Consider the following 14,819-nt stretch of genomic DNA (forward strand, 5'->3'; position numbering starts at 1 on the left):
ACCAACCCATTGCTACGACCATTCCTATGCTATGCTCACTAGAGTTTATTCACTCTACGGAGGAGCCAACCACACAGGAACCAGTTTCACAATGACACCATACAGAAGACGTGTAAAGGATTAATTACCATTTTTACAAGAATCCTTGATGCTTTCTTGGCGAGCAGGTCTCTGAGGGCCCAGCCCTGTTGTCCAGAGTTCAGAGTTGACATCGGAAGGCTGAGAAACGTCCATCTTCACTTCTATCTGACTATCACTAGTCCTTGCCAAATCAAGATGAGACCCACCTGGGGGGTGAGCGTCCCAGGGGGCACCTGATGGGTTTGGTTTATTGGATGTGTTAAGCGACATGTGTGTGAAGGCGTCATTGAGGAAAAATGATTTTTCATGACACAAACTCTCAGCTCGATTAAGTTCCGTTACCTGTATAAAGAAATACAGAAAAAATACAGTGATCTCTTCAGCAATTTAAACAAGTTCCCTATCGTATTTATTTAGCCCATGAGCCTGAAAACTCTTGTTCTAGAAATCACAAATTTAATAAAAATGAGGCTAGGAAGAAATCTACCATTCACTCTCCTCCCATCCCCTCTAAATGAGCTAGAACAGGAAACTCCAATTAACCGTGCACAGTGTATCTTATTTTTTTAAAAAAGCAGCAGAGTTCTATGTCATCAGAGAATCTCCACTCTATTTTAATCAGAGCAATCAGTGTCTCCACGTTTGCTCTATAAGAAGGTTGAGAACACATCCTTCGATGCACAAGAATTTTGCAATAAGTGTAATTTCGCGAACTTGAAGGGGAAATCAGATGCAACACAGTTCTTTCTTATAAACCTGTTAACCTTGACAGCTGCATGCACTATCAATAAAAATACACTTGAGGTGCCGAGGGCAGAGGCTCTGCCCAGACAAATGGAATTGTCGAGCAATGCTATAATGGATGCAGAGGGAACAAGGGTCTTCTAACTGGTTTTACCCACTCAGTCCTTCATTGGGACGGCTCACGATAACTTTTTAGTGGAATGGATTTTGAACTCCCTATATCTAACTTTTCAAAGAGCAAATAAGCTTCCTACAGTAGTTGTCCAGTTCAATACTTACACACGAAGAGCTAAATGATCTATAAAAACACACACGCCATACAATATAATAGGTTATTATTAGTCTGTCGCAAGAGATCATTTATGAGTCCTTCAAATACCAAGAAACCAACATGCTCACAATGGGTGTGCCTCCAGACCAACTCACCCTTATCTTATTGGGGCAATTCCATCCTTTCCTTAGGGTACGGGTGTCTCAGAGCACATATCCCCCACCCCCAACCCCCCAAAAGCCTAGGATCTTAAATTTTCTGTATTCAAGTACAGATAAATTAGCTCTAAACAATATTGCCCTCCGCCCCCTCCCCCCCAAACTGAGACACTTTTGTGAGCTCTTCCAGAGGAACCAGGAACTCAGACATTTGGGTAAGCCCAGGGTACACAGGGCTAAGGCATACCTCTTTGCTCCCCGGAGAGAAGACGGCTGGGAGGCTCCTCTGGCGACTATGCTTACAGTGGCCCAGCAGACCCTGCTGGTCACGCATCCTCTGCCTCTCCCTCTCCACCATCCTCTGGCCCTCCCGCAACCGCTCGAGGTTCTGCTGGTACTCCTGGAGTTGGTGGTCCAGTTCGCTACGGTGGCGCAGCAGTAATTCCTCCTGCGACTGGCACTCACGTTCCCGTGCCTGCAGCCAGCTCTCTTGGGCCTCCTGCTCACGCTGTTGCTGGTCACATGTGCGGTGCCAACGCCGCTGCTCTTGTTGGAACTGGTACTGGAGCTTGTGGATGTTGGCCAGCTCTTCACGATGCTTTTCCAGGTAACGGGATTTCTCCTGGTCTTGCAAGGGGCCACCTCGGAAGGAGTGGCTAGGGGCCAAGCTCTCCTGCTGCTGTAGAACTAGCTTGTGGATCTCAATGTGGCTGTCCTGGATGGTCAAGGCAGCCTGGGTGGGGGTGGGGAATGGAGAAGAAACCAAATGAGTTAAGTACAGATTTGTGTTACATATGGGTTGGGAATGGGATCCCAAATGCTATGGGTTCAAGGCCTGGTGGTTTGCTATAGAGCTCGTGGGAGAAGGCAAAACCTTTAAGAGATAGGTTTAGTAGATGGTCATGGATAAGTGGGGATGGACTGGGTGTGCCTGTGTCTGTGCCTCTGTGCACGTGCACGTGTGTGTACGTGCCTGTGTGTGTCCATCCTGGTAGGGGATACTGGGACCCAGCCCATAGTCTCCCCACCATGAAGTTCTGCTTTCCCCAGAGCAGTGGCACCAAGTGTCCATGTACTGAAACCAGGGGACAGCGCCGACTTTCCCTCGTCTAGCTTGTTACTTAGGTACTTTGCCAATAAGACACAAAGCTCACACAGCTTGTTGACTGTTTAACCTCTTGATCAGAAAGACCTCTAAAACGTGGAATGCTTGCTTGCTTATTTTTATATCCTGCCCCTTCCCAACTTAGATCCAAGGCACACTGAGCTTTGAAATAGGCTTGCCTACGTTTTCCTATCAGTACAACTTGAGAATGTTTACAGGAAAGCATATATATTAATATATACATATACAATAATATATACCATCAATATTGCTGGCCTTTCATATCTAAGAGAGTTTGGTTCGATACTCCAGTGGCTAATCAAGACTTGGTGCTCAAGTCCTTAACTGAAATGGCTTAGTAGTAAGACATAACCTACCCATCCCCCCACCACGCCCAACGCTCTGAGTTGCCCTTAGATTGCTTGCGACCCCTAATGCGCCATCCTTCACACGGGGAGGGGTGGACGCCAGCTGCTTCCCTGGAGTCTCTGGAACTGACTTTTCCGTCTTTTTGATCCAAGGTTGGTTAGGTTTCAACCTAGGATAAAAACCTCACAGCTACAGAGGGGTGATTGTTCTCATTCTTGCTGTCGGAGAAGTGACTGGCTGCTGGTTGTTGGGTTGTATTTGAGTCACTCCTTTGGGTAGGAACTTGGTGTGCAAATTCACAACGCTCTGAATCCCCGTTCTGTTCTCATTCTCCTTCTGAGGTCCCCGCTCAATCATTCGTGGGAATTTAAGAATCTATATAAACACAGTAGGATCCTTTATTTGAGTCCCAAACCAGAAATTACTTGAGCTTTATATATTGCTTTCATGAAGACATAAAAATAAAAGTCAACTATTTGGAGACTTTTGGCAAATAGTCTTTTTATAGCATAATGCCTGAGAATTGCAGTTAATGCTGCTTTTAGGAGCTATGGAAGTCAGTCGATCTAGTCTCCTTACTGCTAGGTTTTAGCATCAGAGCGAGAAGGTTATACAAATCAGAGCTTAAAGTCATGGTTTACCTGATTGCTAACAGGGGGCAGCTACAGTTAAGGGAAAATAGGCACTCTGGATCCCAGCAGCCATGACTGACATTCACGAACCGTTCTGAGTCACAGTATCTAAGAAGAACTTAGCCACATCACGGGAGAGAACTACCAGGATCTGAAATGATGCCAGTAAACCAAACCAACAACGAAGCGACGGCGAATGAATGTTCTTGAAAGCCTTTAATTTTGAAAGTTCCCATTCGAAAGCAAGAAGGAACAGAAGGGACACGCTGCAAAGAGACACACACTGGGTGCCTATGCATGGCTTGACTCTGAAGGAGAAGCCATTACCCTCCTAAGGATAAATTCAAATCTTTGCTTCCTAAGATGTTTCCAAACTGCCCATGTAACCCGCACCCCGGGAAGATGGGCACTTGCCCATTGGCTTGTGTGATCGGCACTCTTCTATATTTCTGAAAGTTCACAAACCAAGATGTTTCTAAATTCGTATTTGCCTTGGAATGAGACTCAAAAAATGTGTTCACCAGGGCCCTTTGAAGCCAAATTTGTATTTTTAAATTTGAAAATTAATTGGAAAATAAATCGACGAATGACTTTGGAGAGCTCAATGTCATCGTGGAGAGTGGGCACCAGCCACTGTGGCCTTTAAACCTGGGGTGATTAGCATTAGTGAACCACTGGCACCCCTGCTGGCCTGGAACACAGTGGATGCTACCACTACTCAACCACCCTAGACTCCGAGGGTATCCGGGAGGCCGTCAAGCCCACTATTTTGCCAAAACAAAGAGGTTCTAGCTCTGTGTGAGGATTGTTACTGGCATAACTCAACGAACTTTTCATGGCTGCTCGAGATTGGGATACGGCCATTTTCTTCCCTCTCACAAGCATGCACTGAAGACTGGGATATTGATTTTCCACATTTAACATTTACATTTAGAAATTCTTAACTGACTTTCATTCCACTTATCTGAGTCCATTCCCTCTCCAGCCTGTCTATTCTTCCCCAACTCTAACGTAGGGACTAATCGCCGTTTCAGAAATGGGCAAAAGTCCAGCTTCTAAAGAGAGGACCACACCACAAAACAGAAACATTTCAGACCCCGTAGCCTAAGGCCAGCTCAGGGAATCTATTGGAGACACTGCTGTTTCCTATTTGTAGTGAACACAGTGGTTCCCGCCCTTCCGAATGCTGTCACTCCCCGATACAGTTCCTCATCCTGTGGTGACCCCCAACCATAAAATCATTTTTGTTCCTGCTTCGTAACTACAATTGTGCTACTTGTTGTGAATCGTAATGTGAAGATCTGTCTTCCCTGATGGTCTTAGGCGACCCCTGTGAAAGGGTCGCCAAGGGGTCATGACCCACAGGCTGAGAACCAATGAGGAAAAACGGAGGCCAGTGGACTGCTGAACTCTTCTGAACCAAAGATGTGCACGGGGCGGCACTTAGAGGTGAACGACGACAACAGAAACAACTCCACATCTTTTCACCAGGCAACACAAGTCGAGATGCTCAATGGTCATGGCCCCAAGAGCTTCATGGACTTTTTAACTTTCTTTTTTTTTCCTTTTTCAGAGCTGGGGACCGAACCCAGGGCCTTGCGCTTGCTAGGCAAGCGCTCTACCACTGAGCTAAATCCCCAACCTTCATGTACTTTTTAAAGCCCGAAGCTTTTCAGTTGATACGTTTCACAAAATCGATGGACCTCTCAGATCCCCTGTCTCCTAATACTTTACAGAAGACAGTAAAGTCACCATCACATGAGGTGACTAAGATAGGAAGCTTACTGTTATTAACCACTGTTGGTTAACATGGTTGAGGATGGAGGCACGGGCAAATTGTGGTCCAGGTACCACGTGTGTCCCAGGACAGCTCTGACACACGTATAGACAGTGCCATGTCACCATGTCAGAAAGTTAGGTGACCCTGTATCTACCCAAAGCAGTATTGATATCATTATTGAAAAATAGTCATATTTTTTAAAAAATTTTTTCAAACTCTCTATGTGAAACATTCCAGAGAACCTATGGGAAATTTCATTAAAACAAAAACTGAAGTTAAATGGGTTGGCTGATATTAAAAAAATACATAAAAGGGCCGGAGAGATGGCTCAGCGGTTAAGAGCACCAACTGCTCTTCCAGAGGTCCTGAGTTCAATTCCCAGCAACCACATGGTGGCTCACAGCCATCTGTAATAAGATCTGATGCCCTCTTCTGGTGTGTCTGAAGACAGCTACAGTGAATTCATATATAATAAATAAATCTTTTAAAAAATACATAAAACCCAATAGTTTTTATTAACAACCATAACTGGATCAGCATAGAACTTATGTGTTTTTTAATTTATAGAGTCTGCATGAAGACAATTATAAAGCTTCCGACATAGCCTAAAATAAGAGGAGACTGGCCCCATTCTCAGACAGACCTGGTCAGAGAAGAAGCACTCGTTCTCATCCACTTAGTTCATAAATAAAATGTTTTAACCTGGTGGCCTTGGTAGAAAATGGGACAGAGCGACCTATAAACCTTGTAAAATATGCAAAATATGTAGAAAAATGCTAAGAGGGTACTAGTGTCACCCTATACTCAAGTGTAATCCAAAGCTTTAATAACTGAGGACGGGGCTGTTACCGGAGCTCGGAGCTCGGATCAATAGTGCTTATGAGAAAGTGTTCCTGTTGTCAAAATCTACATAAGAAACCATCTAATGCAGCCATGGTTCTATGCTTTCTCTTCCAAATTTAGGCTCCATTTTCCTTTAACAGTCCTAAGGTGTAAGCTGAGAGCTCGCTCTGCTTTTAAATTGAGGAGGGGAAAGAAGGGAAAAGAAAAAGACCGTTTACTAAAATCGCAAAAAAGTAACTATAGGAATTTTAGCCCATGGAAACATTCAGCTATGGTTAAAAACACTTCCCATAAGGACGCTGATGTTCGGTGCTATCGATAACGCAAACATAAATCATTGGAACTGAATTCTATAGATCTGGATACTATTCATACATTAACAATCATGCTGTATATAGTTGACACCACCGAAAGATGTGTGTTGCCAACGAGTAAACATGGAACAGTCTAAACTCTGGAGGGATGCACACGACATGGTAACCTTGTCTTATTAGTTGGTTTGTTCCCTCCTTTAAAAAAAAAAAAAGCAATTCTCTCTTTAGAACTGCAGACAGTTTACTTGATTTTTATTCTCAAAAAATTCTACACTGTTTAACTATTGTCATGAAAGCATTGAAAATTACTAAGCACCACAGAGAGCACACTGGGCACACCGGCAGCTTCCTCAGTGCGTACCACCTGAGGGACGGATTACAGTCTCCCAGTTCACACCACTAGTGTGATTTTTTTTCCCCCAGTTCACACCACCAGTGTGACTTCCTATGCCTTCCTCAAAAGGTAACGAGCCATTAGTAGGCGCCTCGGTGACCGCCCATTTGCTTTTGGGTGACAAGCGAGCAGACCAAAGCACAGAAGGGCATACAAATTACTTAGCCGCCCCTCACAAAGGCCTAAGGCCGGATGTGGAGGTGACACATGTTTAGGTGGGAATTTCAGTTTTCACCAGAAAACATGAAGTCAGGCGACGCTCACCGAAGCGGTTCACTGTGTCAGACCCAAGCAGGCTCGTTGTTAATATTGAGAGACACGAACAGGCTTTATGCTTTCTGAGAAGATTCGGGTAAAACGTGACAGTGCCATGCTGCCTTGTGATCACAAAACCGGGTGAACTTGGCTTGTCTGGCGGAGTGACACCTAGGGGGTTGGCACTCGGCTAGGATGGCTTACGGCCTTTCGAATGCTCTAATTTCTGACGTCTGGACACCAGCAGTGTACATGAAAAGAAACATCCCCGCGGTTGGACGTACAGGAGAGCCGTTACCTGAAGGCTGTAGAGGAGACGCGTTAAGTTCTGTATCGCTTGTATAATCTGGGGGGGCATAGAAAAGATTACGTGTGTCAGATTCTTGCAGAGCTCCCTTAGGCACGGTTTGAGAAAGGACGGGATATGTTTAAAGCATGTGTAGCTCACCTCTGATTGTGAAGAACCGGAAAAACTTCTATATTCCACCTAAAATACATAAAAACACGAGAAAATGAGCAGCCGCTCAACTTCTGAAAGCTTCTAAGTATTCCCGCGATATGAGCTACCCCATCTATAACTCCATTACCTCAGCTACAGTAGCTGTCTCCTCCTAGGCTGGAGAAGGAAGCAGCCGTTTGACAAGATAGGTCTTACTCATTCGTGCGTGACAGACAACTCTTGCCCAACCACCCCTTACAACGGCATGGAGGATGGTGAAGAAACTCGAGGGGAGGCTGTTGCACCTGGTTCTCTGGAAGCTACAGGACCCACCACAGGGACTCTAGTGCTCTGATCTCAAGGTTGGGGAATCATGATGCCTGAGTAGCCAGTGGTTAGAGAGAGGCAGCCCCAAGGAGGCGCTTAGTCCCCGTTCTCCAGATCCCACCTCAAAAATCACCAGCCAGCTCAAGCCCAGGAGTGAAGTCGGAGGACACTGGCCATCTTCTCCTTGGGGATGGGGGTCTATGCCTCAGACTTTGTCTCTTTCACACCACTGAACATCAGCGACCGTGTAAATACCGAGAGCTCTAGTTCCCCAAAGTGCATAAAGCATTTGCTTACGTGTTGTCTGTCTTCTCTCATTAGTAAACCAATGAACAGTAAGGTTTTTATGCATTTGCTATTATATCCGCAAACGGAAGGATGGTGCTTAGCATTGTAAGGGGCGCTCAGCAGAGAAATGACTGTCAGTTGTTCTCACTCACATTCTCTTTAATAACGAACACTATAAACTCCACATTTCATGAGCTAGGAAGCCATCATTTCCCTATCCTCCAAGAGCCTACAGCCTCCTGTATGATGCTGGCTTTCCTCTGAGCACATGTCATGCTAAGCCCTGAAGAAAGTCAACCATGTTGCTTAAAGGAGGCACTTAGCTTAACCTCGTGACGCGTGAGCCCAATCTCCTTTCCCTTCACACTGTTGTACGGATTTTGTTGTTAATCAGTCCCTTAACAGGGAAGGGACAAAGGTAGAAGAGAGAGATGGAGGTCAGTGCTTTAGAACTCTGCCCAAGTGTATGGGAGACACCAGGACTAAAGCACTCTGGTTTGGTGGTTAAGTTCTTAAAAACAAAAACAACAAAAAGAAAACAAAAAGTAAAAACCATGATATTTCCAATTTTTATATTCTACGAAGAAGTAAATGAGTTAGACTGTGCTTGCTACATTTGGTTACTTACTGCTCAAACCTCTGACGCTGCAGGTACACGTACATCGTCTTTCTAATGGACTTCGTATGCCACCTGGTGGTCTTATTGAGTAAATGCAGTTGATCATTGAGAATTTCTACCTTGAGTTACTGTTTTTAATTCTTTCAGAATTTTGTTTTAACCTAATCTTTTTAAGGAAGTTGGTGAAGGCATCCATCACATTCTTGCTTAAAGCTTTAGCCAAGTGATCTTTTTGTGTATCTGTTTATTTCCATTCTCAAAAGGCCCTACCAAGTGTCAGCTTTTCCAGAGGTTAATAGAAAGAGAAACCTGAACTCACTTCTCCACCCGTAAGTGAGTCAGGGGTAGGAGCCAAGCCATTTCCTATACAGAATTAAGCTGCCATCGACCAATTATTTTTCCTCCCTAAAACCTTGGAGCAATTAAAAGCAGCACACTTCACACTTCAAAGTGAAGGTCACACGGAAAAGCAGGGGCCATTTAAGACAAACAGTTTAAAGCTTACAATCAGAGTAAGTAGGGTAAAATTCTCTATTCATAAATTAACTTGGGCCTCTGAACTTTGCAAATGTAAATCAGAGGTGGCTGTTCTGTGAAATTCTGAAAGCAAGGCTTGGTTCTGTCCTATGTCACATATCTGTAAACCATGTAACAGTAAAATGTTGCATCTATGACATACATATGCCATAGTCCCACGCTGGGCATATTAATACCTGGTAATGGAGCTAAATCAATGCTAGACAAAGTAAAAACTCTTGACCTGACTCCCCACCTGCCAGAAGCACAGTGTTATTTCTCCCCTGCTTATGAAATCACGTACTTGAAGTTAATAGGAAGCTGTATGCATGTAATTTCTACAGAAAGTCACAGCCCGCACAGATCAAGAATCAGAGAACACCATGGCACAGGCAAGAGGTGGTTATGTGGATTCCAAGTCTGCGAGAGGAAGGTGGAGAACGGGTGAGGAGTGGAGGGTCAACAGTGGAGAACAGAAGCAAAGTGGAAATCCGTTCAGCTCCAAGGGCGCCATCTGGTGGTGAAGCATCCCGATGTCGGGGCCACCTCTTGAGCAGAGAGTTACCAGAAGCAGTGGGGATAAGCAAAGGTTTACAGAGCAGAAAGTAAGCCGGAAGTCAGAGTGCAGACACACATATACACATGAGGGTTTTCAAGCCTTTTGTTTTTTAATAACTTTTCAGTTTTTTTAACACTTACATGATATAGAAAGACCACTAACATTTAAAGAAGAAGTTTAGAAAGTTTCAATATAGATATTTAAATGGATCAGAAACAATTCAGAAAAGTATTTTCAATCCACTCTCTGCCTGAGAGCTGGAGTTACTTTGTATACAAAGCAATAGGTTCTGGTTACTAGCAAGTTGGTTAACAATTAACAATACCTTCTCCCCTGCATCAGAGACCGCCAAGTCCGTTACCACACCCTGGAGCCGGGGATCCACATCCCAACAGCCTCTTCCTTCTGTCCCTTCTGTGACTAATGCCGGAAGCACGCCGTTGAGACAGAAACAAAAAGGACAACATCAAACATCAGCCAGCCAATTGGGTCTTCTATACACAACTGAGGCACACTTCAAAATAAGTTATCACGAGATAATACATACTGAGTGCTCCTACAGGGGGCGCTAGAGAGCGCAAGGCAGCCCACAGTCCCTGCTCTCTTTGAGCTTACAGGCTAAGCGATACAAAATAGCGTCCTTTGTCTCCCATCATTTTAATTGTGCTTCTTTCTTAGGCTCTGCTCAGGTGTCCATGTGCTGTTTGCGGTACCAAGTCTACATCTCGCTTTCATTTAATAGGAAAAAGCCTCCTGGGAAAGAAGTAATTTAAAACAGGTGCCCAGAGGAATAAAAGCAAGGTCTCTTGGCAGACCCAGGTCCGTAAAAGGCTTCCTTGTGGCCAGTGCAGGAGCAGCAGCGGATGGACAAGGTTTAGAAGGCAGGTCCAGAGGCAAAAGGGATACTGTTCTAAGAAGGCTGGAGGTGGCCAATGCTTTACTGTTTCAGAGTCATAAAAACCGAGAGCTGCCTCAGTTTCTCCTCACTTCAGCTCTGCTCACATTTCCCACTTAAGATTTAATACTTTACAGTGTTAAATACACTGTACTTACACATTTACACACTTACACTTACACTGTACACATTTAACCTAGGAAATCACAGAAACCCATCACAAAAACAAATTTACCTTTAGCCATGAAACCTCGGTTGGCAGTCATTTCTTTACAGATTTCAATTAAAACCTGGGCTATGTTTACCTTTTACTGCTTCAAACCAGGCTTCTCAAAGCTGGGACACACACACACACACACACACACACACACACACACACACACACACACACTTCATTGGAGCAATATCTGACCAGGGCCTTGATCAAGATGTTCATTTTATGATGTTTATAAACTTAAAAAAAATGTGGTGTCATCACGCACCATTATTTCTAACAAGGAGCTGCCATTTTCCCTTTGTTTAAATGAACAAGATCACTTGTATCCCCATTAGAAAGTGGCAGCTGTCCAGGGTTTCAAAATCCTCTTCCAAAGCAGAGTTTTGTGCGAGTGGGAACCCATTTCAAAAGAACCAAGTGAAACACCAAGTTCAGTGGCTGTAAGTTGAGCACTGCTTAGGCAATGAGGTGGGGGGACAGTTTATAGCGACTTCCTAACTCCTAAAGAGATGTCCAAGCCATCTTCCAACTAATCTGCTCCTCACATTAACAGTTAAACCTTGGAGGAAGCTGATGTGGAGCCAAGCAGGGAGAGAAAGGTAGAGCTTCTGTAGCCCCAGGTGTAGCTTCAGGGTGGGCAACAGGGTCTCCAATGGCCTGACCATTTTAGAAAGTAGGTTATAATAGTCTCCTTCAGTAAGTATACTGATGAGCTCGGCTTGTAACCTCAGAGCGACAGGCTTGCTTCACAAAGGCCCTCCCCGAAGCCCTCTGCAAAGCCACTCTCATCCCCAAACCTTCCTTGAGGAATGTCCCTCTGCCCTTACAACTATATAGAGATCAAACTCTCAGAGTGCCATGTTCGTTCCAAGCCAAGCCAAAATGGACGGCTTCTGGCATGTGGGTTCACCCTATGCCTCTGGGCCTGATCCTAACAGCAGGCTGTTCTGGGTCTAGCAAATGGAATATCCCTTGGGAAGGCTCTGAAATGTAGGTTCTGACAGGGAGACCCCTCACTGTCCTGCCTGGAGGGAGGAGAAGGCCTGGAGTGCTCCAAACAGCTGCAGGGGCAGTGGAGCCTCTCAGCTGTCCCTGGGGCGGGGCTGGGAGCAGCACACCCACCCGCACCCTCGTATTTTTAGAGTGCACTTCCTCAACGGCATAATGAGGTTCTTCTGAAGGAAATCACCCAGAGCAGTACAACTCCCCTGGTGAATCTGGCCGTTCAAAATGAAAACCATATGTGCACATTCTGAAAATAGAAAGCCGGGATTAAATAAAGCAGAATCTGAGAGGGGAACATAATTTCGGGTGCTCGTAATAAAACAAAACGGGGGGGGGGGGAAATGCCTCTAGGCATTCTAACCAAACCAAGGGATCTGTTGCAGAAATTCTGAAATAGAATGCCTGTGGTAGCATATACCTATAATTCTTGAACTTGGGGGAATCAGAAATTCAAGGCCGTTCTCAACTCCAATAGTAAATTTGAGGTCAATGTAAGAGCCACGTGGGAACGCCGTGTCTCAAAAAAAAAAAAGAAAGAAAGAAAAAAAGCTATTTCAGACATGTTATCACACATATTATTTTCTTTCCAAGTAAGGTTTTTGCCATCTTCACATGAAAAATATACTCTCTATGCTCTTAGAATCCTTTTCGGAATTCAGTATTTAGTTGAAAACCATACATAGAACGCCACACTTGGGTTCGGTGACGATGCTAAGTTCATGCTCTACCTGGTATTTTTAAACGTCTCAAACAGCTGAGTGTGGAGGAATACACCTGTAAACTGATCACTTCAGAGGCAGGAGGATCATAAGATGAGATCTGCTCAAAATCCAGAATGTATTCCAACGTGAAGAAGAATATCTGGGAGGGCTGTATGTCAGTGGTAGACGGGCTCGCTTAGCACGTTTGAGGCCTTGGGTTCTATAATCCTGGTACCATAAAAACCGAACAAGAATTGTTCAGCTATCCTGTCTGTGCACCATGCAGGTAGGGGAGGCATTCGAGCTTTCTGAGTTATGATTCCTTAGTTGATGCCCAGAAGATTTTACTCAAACACTTGTTCGCTTAATGGATTGCAGGGACCCTTACAAAAACGGTTTGGAAGTCCTTTCAAAAATTCATCCAAGAAGTCATGAAACCCCAGGCAGGGTATGATCTGGGGTGGGGCAATGCTTAGCCAGAGGACAGAACAGTACCTCCTACCAACATAAGTCTTTGTCCTTTAAATACAAGTGCCATTAATTGTCACATATAATAGCTACTTATGGCCAGCATGGTTATTCTCAAGGGTTTTTTTTTTCTAATTACAAAAAATACATTAAGTCCCCCTAAAATCAGGTAGCTACTGCATCTGTTTTATGCGACCACCGTGTGCACTGGGGCTGTACGCAGGCTCACGGCCAAGGCCTGCACTGTCACTTACAGGCAGTCGGCGATGCTGGTGCATCTTGTGCACTGAGTGTGTCAGCCAGGACAGCCCCTCCAGGGCCTTCTTCAGATGGCTGGCTTACATCAGCCAGCTTTGAAGCCTTCACAGCAACTTGCAGACTCTCAGCTATGAAGGAGAAAAACAAAACTAAATTAGAGCAATAACAATGCAGAGAGAGGGTTCAGTTTACCAGGTGTGTCCAACCTGCAATGGCTGGGCTGCATGGGCCCCAGGCTATGACAGATAAAGCTCGATACAAGCTGTATCCATACTTAAAACTGTAAACATACTTAAAACATTGTGATTTTTTGTGAGTCGATGACTTAATTCAGCTGTAACTCTTGCCATTGATTGTAACATGGCTTTTGAGCATGAAGGTTAGAGACGGCCACTTGTTGCAACACAGTGACAAAAGATTAGAAGTTGTGATCCACCGAAAGTCGATAAACCACATTTGGTCAGCAACTGTTGTTATACAACCCAGAAAACTAAAATTTGGGTTTAGTCTTCTTTTTTTTTTTTCTTTTTCCTCTAAAAGAGAACCTTGGGTAGTCCACATCCTATGTAGCTGAGGAGAATCTTGAACTCTTGACCCTCCTGCCTTTACCTGTCAAGTGGCAGGATTCTGGGCATGTATCACCATGACTGTTTTATACAACACAATAATTGAACCCAAGGCTCCATCCATGTTCTGCAAGGATTGTATCCACTGTACTATGACCCCAGTCTGCGTTCATAGTTATAAAAGTTGCACAAACACATGTTCATGAACACATAGGTCTATATCCCAAAAAGGGTGTGACCTACAAAACTACTTACAGCTGGCCCCTTACGGAAAAATTACGTAGCCATGCACTCTATACCAACAGAGAGCAGCATCCTTCTGCATAGAGAATTTAACATAATTTTTAAATCTGTTGTATAAAAATATCTCAAATGTAGCTTTCAGTAAATTAGTATTCTGAAAACCTTGTAATTCAATTACTATCCACACACTATCGAGCATTGGGATCTTAAACATTGTTACTAAGATACTAGCTGTTTCTCACAGGAGTGTTTCTTCAAACTTGCTTTTAATGATACACAATCCCATCTGTGTTCTAGTCCTCTGGGGAACTACTACCCCCTCAAAGGAGACACGTTTACTTACATAAAGGAGTCTCAGCTAGCACGTGGAATAGGCCAAAGGACTATTTACTTTATTATTTATTTCTAAAGTATCCTCCATACATTTAGACCACATTCGGGTCAGGGAACGACTTATGAGCATCCACTGTTATTTGATGACTAATGGAGGGAACTTCAAAGAACATGGGAAAGAGACACTTGCAGCTGTGGCCACACGGGGGCGCAGGAGAACCACAGTGGATACTGGGACTGGGAAGAAGTTCTACAGGGAAGGGTGATGAGATTCAGGAAGAGAAGGGAGGGAAAACAGCAAAGCAAAGGGGCTTTTCAAAGTGTGAGCTCAACTGTCTTTGTTTAAATGTCTCCACCTGGCAAGAATCCCTGCAGTCAGGTATGGACCAGTGACATTGACATAGCACGGATTCTCATCTGTGGCCTCCATGGTGCTTCC

At 44.4% G+C, this 14,819-nt stretch overlaps 1 protein-coding gene across 6 annotated transcripts in view; it reads right to left on the reverse strand.

The window, feature by feature from the left end:
• The window catches only part of Arhgef28 (Rho guanine nucleotide exchange factor 28), a 296,466-nt gene that overhangs the window by 31,714 nt on the left and 249,933 nt on the right, over positions 1-14,819 (reverse strand). For all 6 annotated transcript variants that reach the window (XR_010063623.1, XR_010063622.1, XM_039102531.2 and 3 more), the window contains 6 exons: positions 13,235-13,366; positions 10,020-10,114; positions 7,395-7,433; positions 7,245-7,292; positions 1,502-1,987; positions 129-423 (listed from right to left, as the gene is read on the reverse strand). Coding sequence is in view for 4 of the 6 variants with exons in the window: in XM_039102531.2 (XP_038958459.1) it covers positions 129-423; positions 1,502-1,987; positions 7,245-7,292; positions 7,395-7,433; positions 10,020-10,114; positions 13,235-13,366 (1,095 nt within the window). In the remaining 2 variants the exon portion in view is untranslated. The remainder of the gene's footprint in view (positions 1-128; positions 424-1,501; positions 1,988-7,244; positions 7,293-7,394; positions 7,434-10,019; positions 10,115-13,234; positions 13,367-14,819) is intronic.

This window comes from Rattus norvegicus, chromosome 2 (genome assembly GCF_036323735.1).
Source record: "Rattus norvegicus strain BN/NHsdMcwi chromosome 2, GRCr8, whole genome shotgun sequence".
NCBI lineage: Eukaryota > Metazoa > Chordata > Mammalia > Rodentia > Muridae > Rattus > Rattus norvegicus.